General features: G+C 34.7%; 2 protein-coding genes across 2 annotated transcripts; one reads left to right on the top strand and one right to left on the bottom strand.

The window, feature by feature from the left end:
• Positions 1 to 1,618: 1,618 nt before the first annotated feature.
• LOC141693147 (putative glycerol-3-phosphate acyltransferase 3) lies at positions 1,619 to 3,649 on the top strand. The gene is made up of 2 exons (XM_074498162.1): positions 1,619 to 2,391; positions 2,525 to 3,649. Exons 1-2 carry the CDS (start codon positions 1,672 to 1,674, stop codon positions 3,410 to 3,412), a joined length of 1,608 nt encoding a protein of 535 aa, XP_074354263.1. The 5' UTR covers positions 1,619 to 1,671; the 3' UTR covers positions 3,413 to 3,649.
• Positions 3,650 to 4,066: 417 nt separating this feature from the next.
• LOC141693821 (3'-5' exonuclease-like) lies at positions 4,067 to 4,777 on the bottom strand. The gene has a single exon (XM_074498990.1). It carries the CDS (start codon positions 4,775 to 4,777, stop codon positions 4,187 to 4,189), a length of 591 nt encoding a protein of 196 aa, XP_074355091.1. The 3' UTR covers positions 4,067 to 4,186.
• Between the last annotated feature and the right edge of the window lie 4,976 nt (positions 4,778 to 9,753).

Genomic DNA, 9,753 nt, shown 5'->3' with positions numbered 1-9,753 from the left:
TTGTTCGAAAAAACCGTGTAACTTCGCCTGAATTTTTTTACGTGTGCGACTTGTGTAACTGTGTTGTGAACTCGTGAATTGTAATCGTAAATCTGTGACTTGTGTTGTGATTGTGAACTTCACTCTTCAGTGAACAGAGAGCTTGAGTGAACAGAGAGAATTCGAGTGAGTGAGAGAGATTGTGAGATTGATTAAGAGTGAGACAACTTAACAGTGAGGGGGAGATTATTTATAGAGAATAAAGAGGTGAACGTTGGAGGAGGTTACAGAGCTTGCAGGTGAACGTTGGAGAAGTGAACGTTAGCTGCTGTAGCCTGCAGGTGACCGTTGTTTTGTTACAGTTTAGTGCGTGGTATTCATTCGCGGGTCGGTTATTTGCCAGTTCGCGGGCCGAATAACGATTAATCCAGGCTCTTATTCATTTACGAATTACACGGGCCGGTTTGCGTGCCGTGCCGGTCCGTTCGCGGTTTCTGTAATCCTGATTCGTGTTCGTTCGCCGCTACAGCTGGTTAGTGCCGAATAATTAACCGGCACGCAACGAGCCGAGTCAAGCGAGTTTTAGGCGAGCCGGTTCACGTGCGGGCCGAGTCAAACCGGCCGTCTGGCCACCTCTACTTGCTAGGGATAATGAAACCTTGAAATATATAACAATTGTTATAAAAAGAAGATTTTTAAATTCAATTCCCTGTTGCGAAACGTAAAGTGCAAACCACTTGACTCCCGATTAAGTTAATTTGGCGTTCATCTGTCACTCACCCACAGACCCACTCCATGCTAGCAGTGTTTCGTCTTTTTACGTTAAAATTAATAAATCGGCCCCAACATAAATTATTTCCGCCACCTGCATTTTGCGTGTGTTCAGTTCAGGTATGAAATGTCAAAACATTTCTGAGAAAACTGTAATGTGAAATATTACAAATTGATGGAAGTTGTAGTGTCACATCTTGATGAAGATGAACTTAAAATTGTACTGTTCTTTTTTCGGATATCACAGTTTCATTATATAAATATTCGGGGACACTTTAAGTCCCTTCTATGATAATACTTTCTAGTTTGCCGTATATATATTGGGGACATTTGCTTTATGATTAATAAGTTCGGTTATCTGAAATTAGAACCTTAATCTCATATATATCAGTGTTTACATTACTCGTGTATAAAATGAGAACCTCATTCCTCGTAGGGTTAAATCATATTACTCACCGGATTTTCGTATCATTTGGATTACCATTACCCCCATTATACCTTCCATCCCCACTTCCGATTACCAATGTGAACGTCCATATTCAAATGGCCCATTATCTGGTCTAACACAAATCCTCCCAGCTGTATGACAATAGTCTGTGATAATATGAAAACTGCATGCAGGTTGATAGGTTGATAAAGAGCATTCAAGGAGTGTAACAGACAAGTCTAATCTTATACCTGCATTTCATATAGGTTGACCCGTTCCAGCACGATCCTTGCAGTTTCGAGCCACCTTGTCCTGTCTACGCTTTTTCTTGACCAATCTCCTTTTTAGGAGCCAAGTCCACTCCATACTATTGATTCCAAGTAACAACGAGGACTCTTCTGTATCCTAACACTATATATACACACCTCATATCATCACTTCTTAGCATCAAAATATCAAACACATTCTTTTCTAAATCTTTCGATATATCGAAAATGGTATTCTCCAAGCCCCCATCTTTTTCAGGATTTGTCCTCCTTATCTCTCGCATCCTTAAAAAATACTACAAAAACCAGAAGGGTTTGCAGAGAAGCTTAAGTAATGCCCGATCATACAATTCCCAACATAAAGTAGAGAGTGAACTCTCTCTTTGTGAAAGAGTTGAACCTTCGGAAAACACGACTGTGGTGTTTAATGTAGAGGGCTCTTTGTTGAGATCTTCGTCTCTTTTTCCGTACTTCATGTTAGTTGCATTTGAAGCCGGTGGCCTTATAAGGGCCCTCATTTTGTTAATTTTATATCCTGTTCTTAGCTTGCTTAGTCATGAACTTTCTTTGAAAGTTATGGTCATGGTTTCATTTTTCGGTCTCAAGAGAAAGAGTTTTCGAGTTGGAAGTTCTGTTCTACCGAAGTATTTTCTAGAGGATGTCGGTGATGAAGTTTTCGAGGTGTTGAAAAGAGCCAAATCCAAAGTTGCAGTCACTAAGTTGCCTCAAGTAATGGTTGAGAGTTTCTTAAGTGATTACTTGGAGATTGATTTTGTTCATGGAAGGGAGTTAAGAGTGGTTTGTGGATATTATACCGGGCTAATGGAAGATAGGACTAACATCATTTTGGACAATAAACTTAAAGACGAGAATGTATCGAATAATGTTACTATTGGACTTGATAACCTCAACGCATCCGTTCCTCATAGTTGTTTCTCTCATTGCAAGGTAAATAACTTGTACCACAGCCTCAGCTACATATATGTCCTGTACTTTTTGCACCGTCTGCTCATCATATTTGCAAAACATTAATGTATAAAGTATTATGCTAGTACTTATAATGTCTTTCAATGTTTAACAGGAGGTATTCATGGTGAATGAAATGGAGAAGATAAAATGGAATGCACTTAGCAAGGAGCAATATCCGAAACCTCTAATCTTCCACGATGGTAGATTAGCTTTCAGGCCAACACCACTTGCCATGCTTGTCATGTTCGCGTGGCTTCCTCTCGGGACGATAATTGCCATCATTCGGATCATAATTGCCATATCTTTACCATACAGCATTTCCACTCCCTTGTTAGTTTATACAGGAATTAAACTCAGGGTTGTAAAACCCGACCATCACTTGGAGTCAGATAGTAATCAGTCAAAAACAAAAGGTTCATTATATGTGTGTAACCACAGAACGTTATTGGATCCTTTGATTCTATCATTTGGGCTCTCGAAACCTTTGGCTGCAGTCACATACAGCCTAAGTAGAATGTCAGAAATTTTATCACCAATCAGAACTGTACGATTAACGAGAAACCGGGAGAATGACAGAGATATGATGGATAAATTATTGAAACAAGGAGATTTAGTCGTGTGCCCTGAAGGAACCACCTGTAGGGAACCTTATTTGCTAAGGTTAAGTCCTCTGTTTACGGAACTGACTGATGATATTGTACCTGTGGGCATGGACACGAGGGTGAGTATGTTTCATGGCACGACTGCTAGCGGATTGAAGTTCTTGGATCCCATTTTTTTCCTCATGAACCCGACTCCAAGCTACACATTTCAGATACTTGACAAAATTTGTGGTGTTTCGAGCAACGACGATAAAAGCTCAAGGTTTGATGTTGCAAATAAGGTGCAGAGTGAGCTTGGCAAGGCATTAGGATTCGAATGCACCATGCTTACTAGGAAGGACAAGTACATGATCTTAGCAGGCAATGAAGGAGTAGTTTCTGCTGGAAAGCAACCCTAATTAAGTATTACTTGTTTCATATAATAGGTTTGAAACTTCAAAGTAGTTAAATTATACAATTCTTGTAATGCATATTTTTTTTTGATTTTTTGTCCTGTATAATTATCCTACTATCGGTGGGTGTTTTTTAAAACCGAATTTAATAAATTAATATGCAAAGTACCTGTAATTTCCATATTTTGACTAAGATTAATGTAAGTCAAATTTAACCATTCAAATATATACGTTCTTAAAATTCTTCACGAGTTGCTCATTGTAGTTTGAAAAAGATGAAAAAGACTGGTAGCAGTATTGTCTAGGGTAACATTACATCATACAAAATGTCACCATCTATGAACAGAGATTTGTTGGTTGAAAGATAATATTTCATGTTTTCTCCATGCGCATTAGTTTTGTCGGCTTACACCCAGACTCCAGGAGTGAAACGTAACGGATTGATTAGACCTGAAAGCTACTACTCTCTCTCTCTCTCTCTCTTGGGAAGTTTTAAAGCTTCTTGCTGGCTTCGAACGATAAAATCAATATCATTAATATACAGGTTGCATTAGTTAAACGTCATTTCAGTATGTGATCCGTTCAACTATCCAAAATCATGATTTTTTTCAAGTAGTTTCGTTTCGACGGTAATTGGTAAGGAACTATAAGAACTAAGAAACCTTGAACTCATAATCAAATCATACTAGTAAACAATTAGATTAACAAATCAGGTGATTCATTTTTTTGCTACTAATAGAAAATCCATGAATAATATATGAATGATCAACAACTGATAAATTAAATTTCTTCGAGAAGCTTGTGTCCAATTTTGTAAGAAGCAAAATCATCAATACAAGCATACTCAATCTGCTGCACATTAAGATTAACAGCCTCCCAGTTACTCATACTAACATGTTTCGGTTTCTCCATGTTTAACTCAGCAACACCTCTCGCAAGCCCTTTCAACCCCGGCTTTCTCACGAACCGTGAAGCCCAACGAGCCATAGCCAAAGCTTGAATATCAGCAGTACTGGCAACCCTCAAACCATACTCATTTTCAATTTTAAGCGCATCATCTTGTACTTCGACACCGACAAAAGTAAATTTAGGATCAGTGAAAAAATCCTTGAGAGACTGAGGAATGTAGTCCAAGTAGAACATTTGGACTATGAGACATTTTTTGTCAATGCATAACTGTAACGTTGCGGTTATGTTGCTCATCGAACGAATGATGTGGGGCCTCCACTCGCAGTCGAGGCCTACGACGCTGGTTTTGCCGTGGTAGGTTGATTGAATGTTGTGTAGCCATTCATCTACATCTGAAGCCTTGGTTGTTACTGTTGTTACTATTATGTTTCCTTGGAAATTCACATTGTATTTAGCTGACATGTTTCTATATGCGGTTTATATATAGGACATGTACAGACCTTTCGATTGACTTCATTCACTGCGGTAAAGCTAAAAGCCGCGTGATTAACGAAAGCGGATGATTCCCACAAAGCATTTAAATCGCCAACTCAACAAATTAGTCTATTCTAGAGGCATTTTAATATTTTTACAAAATGACTGCCTCTACTATAAATTCTGTTTCCCGGAAATTTTTAACTTCGACTTCTTATTGAATTTTTGCAAAAATATCGTGAGAAACAAAAATTGATATCTACTTCAATCGGTACTCACATAACAACACAACAAATGAAGCTAAACGGGTACCGTGGTTCAGTTTTCTAGGTTAGCTGCATGGATGCATGGAATAAAACGCAGAAACGTGAGTTTTCCAAAGGCTAAAACTTAATATCTCAAGTTTAATGATTATTTTGAATCTATACTATATTATAATAGCCGGAATAGAGATAATTTGGTTTAACGGTTTAGTTCAACAATAATTCCCTAATTTTGATTATTACAAAAATAAATAAATAATGTTATATATCTAATAAACTACTAAATTATTAAACTACTGCTAATTATAATATATTTATCCTACTAAACTACGAATACAACTTATCCTATTATTAAAAAATATAAATAATAGTGTTACATATCTGCTAAACTACTAGAAATAGTCTATTTATTTTACTAAATTACGACCACATGTTATTCTATTATTTTTCTTATAAATTTATAATCATTATATATTTATATAAATATTTTAAAAATATAATATAACTTGATAAATAAAAATTTAAAATATTAATAGAAACCCATTCATCGCACAGAATTTAAGATTCCCTGCTTGTGAAAAAACTAATATATAATTATTTTACCCCTTATTGAATTATAGTAAATGTTTGTGAAGTGTTTTTTCTCGGAATCCGGTCAATGAACTTTATAAAAAATGAAGAATCATATTTTAGTGTGAAAAATGTGTTAAAATATTAATTAATTTATCATCCATTAAATTTTTAAGTAAAATGTAGTTTTCTATGGTTAGTTGTTATAATGTACTTGTAGATTTTGTAAACTTTTATTGTTATTATCACTACAAGAAAGAAGCATGCTTTTTTTCAACCAATTTATTTCGACCAACCTAAAAAATGATAAAAAAATGACTGAACGGAAAAATTGATCAGAATTAATCATCTTATTCCCAACAAAAAAATAAATACGATCAAATATATATTTGAGTATTTTGTATTTTTATTTCTAATTCCGCCCCAGCTTTGACTATAAACACTGCTCCATCATAATTCAAGGTGCAATGCTAAAAAAATTACATTCTTCTTTCAAGGAGATCTGATAGAAGTAACATATAATCCCTCCGTCCCATATTATTACATGTCCTTTTTGAAAAAATTATGTATATTAAGAAAAAGTTTATTTAGATAAAATTTTTCATCAAATACTCTTATTTAATGTAATGAAAAATGAGAATTGAGCTAAATTTAAAAAGTGATAGTTTTGAAAAATTACTCTTGTATTGAATCAATAGATGAACAAGTAATTTGATATAGTTTTTTTCCTAAAACGAACATTTATATTGGGATGGAGCACGTAACAAACAAAACTTCAATTTAATAATAAATGAATACGATCATATGACAGGAACGAAGCCGTAAATATATAGGGGGCCAAACAAATTTCATCAACATGATAAAATGTTTAATGAAATAAGTATACAGATGCTATTAGAATTCTATAATATTTAAACTTTACATACCTTCAAATCATGAAACTCTATTATTTTATTTGCTATTTATCTTTTAATATAAATAAGGATACAATAATCAAGAAACTCGTTATGATAATTTAATATCATAGTAATAATACACATCAAATCAAAGTTGTATTTTGAACTTAGTAACAAACATTTCAACAACCACTCAAAAACTAAATATTTTACTTATTCAGAAGACATCAAGTTAATATAAGAACAAGTAAAAATATTATTTGTACAATTGATAAGGGATAAAAATAATCCTAAATGCATAATAAATAAGCGCATTAATTATGTCTGATTTGGTCCAAATACGAAACCCAATTATAAAGACCCAACAATTAATATATCATTAATTGGGCTCAAAGAGCCCGCAAACCAAAGGTCTATTATTAAATCCGTAGGCCTTTTATCAGCCCAAGTTGTGGTTGATAAAACAAGTTCAAATCAGAATCAAACTCTTAAAATAATAGTCCTCAAGCCACACAACCCTATAAAGATATAAATCCCTAAATTCTAGGACTCCAAAGTCTATTCTAAATATGAGACTTTCCCACTAAGTCTCCTAACCTAATTCAATTCAAGGCATCCTATGCCTATATAAGGAGTCGCACCCCACAAATCAGAACTACGTTTTTGACTTGATTTTTGACATACAGAAAGTTACGTAGACATCTTGTGAAGACAGATTGGGTCACGGAACACGAGAGTAGTCAAATAGAGGATTGAACTCACGAACCCTAGTCTTAAATACAATATTAAATACATCAAATTTTTTACCTATAACAATAATCAAATTTGAATTAATGATCTGAGTGGGTCAATATTAATAAGAAATTGATAATACCGACGAGAACTAGCAATGTTGTACAAAAGTAACAAAACTGAAAAAGTGTGATATGAGTTTTTGGAATGATAAGACCAGAACACTCTCAATTCTCAGACACATTCACGTTTACCTTTGTGACATACTACGTTCCACAATCTGTTTTTTAAATAATATAATTGTATATATCCAGATCTTCGTTTATTTTTATTTTCGAATTTGGTCTAATAAGTTTTTAAGAGAATTCTAATGAATTAAATCAACATTTTATTGTGACAAAAAAAAAATCAACATTTTATTTAACAGGGCAAATAATTTTTTAGGGGCCAAATTTTATATTTATCTAATAATAATAAGGATAAAATATAATTATTATAAAAAATAATAAAGGGGGTCATGAGTTCTGACCCCCTTTATTTTTTATATTCAAAAATAATTTTAATATTATGACAATCTAAAGGGGATCATGAGTTCTGACCCCTATGCAGCCTCGTCTATGTGACATTGTCTCCTGTTCACCCAACTGAACAACAAGAAAACTGTCAGTGTGCATTGATATAGATAATTGTCTGATTGTTTAAATATTCATTTGGACTCCAGTCCTCCATCCCTGAAAGGTTTCCTTCGTGATCCTAATTTACGGAGGAGTTGAAGTCTTTTTCGAAGTGTTTAAACTTTCGTCGGACTATCGTTCGAATGTCACGAGCAGCATTGATATTAAACATTATCCGATGAAGTTTTAGTACAAGAAGGCTGCACTGAAAGATCTTGCGTTTAATTTTGTGAACATGTACTTTGAACTGCAAATGCATGAGCAATTAGGCGAGTGTGGTGAAGATTGAGAATGCTTGCATTTATGCTTTTGCAACTTTTAAAATTGGTGAAAAAGATTTTGCTTTGGTTAAATATAGATATTTTCACTTTCTTCTACATTCGAAAATTATATATTAATCTACCTTTTCCATTAAGTTGCAGTACTAAAGTTGATCATCTATACCTTGCAAGTAGGACAGTAATCAGGGGCGGCGGTTTCAGGGAGGGGAATAATCTATTGCAAACAATCAGAAATATTTATATAACTGTTTGATAATAAATAGATAACATAGAGCACATGCACGTTAAAAACTACTTTATTAATTTGCTGAAACATGATTTAAATACAAGGAAATAACAGCTAGCTAAAAACCAGGAAAGAACTAAGCTAATTTCCTAAACAGACTCCAACACTAACATTATTCCTGTTCTTACAAAAACTCCACGACTTGTACGACCAAATCAACCAAGACTAAATAAAATACCAACTCATAAACACTGCAGAAATAAAATAAACAAAATATGATAAGTTTTAGATTAAATAACCAACAATCTCCCCCGTAATTTCAAACTTGTCTGCACAGATCCTTCACTTTCAGAAGCTTTCACATTTTCTCGAACTTAATTGTAGTCAGGGCCTTTGTTAAAACATCTGCACACTGGTTGTCACTGTAGATATGCTTTATCACTATTTCTCCCCATTCCACACCTTTGCGTATGAAGTGATATCGCATGTCAATGTGCTTGCTTCTACCATGAAATACTGGAATATTGCCAAACCTATGGTTATTATATATAAACAGTGTAACTGGACCAACATACTCGGCTGTGATTTGACTCAAAACATTGCATAACCATATGGCTTGACACGCAGCAGTCGTGGCAGCCATGAACTCTGCTTCACACGACGATAAAGCGACACACTTTTGTTTCTGCGAGACCCATATAATTAAGCTCTTATTGAGATAAAAAAACCATTCTACCAGTTCTTTTCCTATCGTTAGGGTGACCATCTAAATCACTGTTAGAGCAACCAGTCAAGACATTATTTCTACTCTCAGCTGTGTACATCAATCCATACTCCAAAATCCCTTTGACGTACCTCAATATTCATTTTGCAGCATTTAATTGCATAATCGTTGGCCGCTCCATGTACCTACTCACGACCCCAACTACATAGGCTATATTCGGACGTGTGTGAACCAAATATCTGAGGCCTCCAACCATGCCCTTGAATTCAGTGGTGTCAACTGGTTTCCCTCCTTCATCTTTAATAACTAATTGTTTAAGATCTATGGGATACTTTTTCGGATTACACTTTCCAAGACCTGCCTTTTCAAGGATCTTCTTCGCATATCCACTATTTTAAAGCTCGATATGTCCCTGACCATGCTGCACTTCAATGCCCAGATAGTAACTTAATCTCCCTAAGTCACTCATCTCGAATTCACAGCTCAACTGTATTTTAAATGATTCAATGATTGACACATCAGACTCTGTTACTAGGAGGTCGTCCACATAAACAGCTACAATCAAGTTCTTTTCTCCTTCTTTTTTTTTGTGTAAACA

Source organism: Apium graveolens, chromosome 10 (assembly GCF_009905375.1).
Source record: "Apium graveolens cultivar Ventura chromosome 10, ASM990537v1, whole genome shotgun sequence".
Classification (NCBI taxonomy): Eukaryota; Viridiplantae; Streptophyta; class Magnoliopsida; order Apiales; family Apiaceae; genus Apium; species Apium graveolens.
This window is presented reverse-complemented; position numbering and strand designations above follow the sequence as displayed.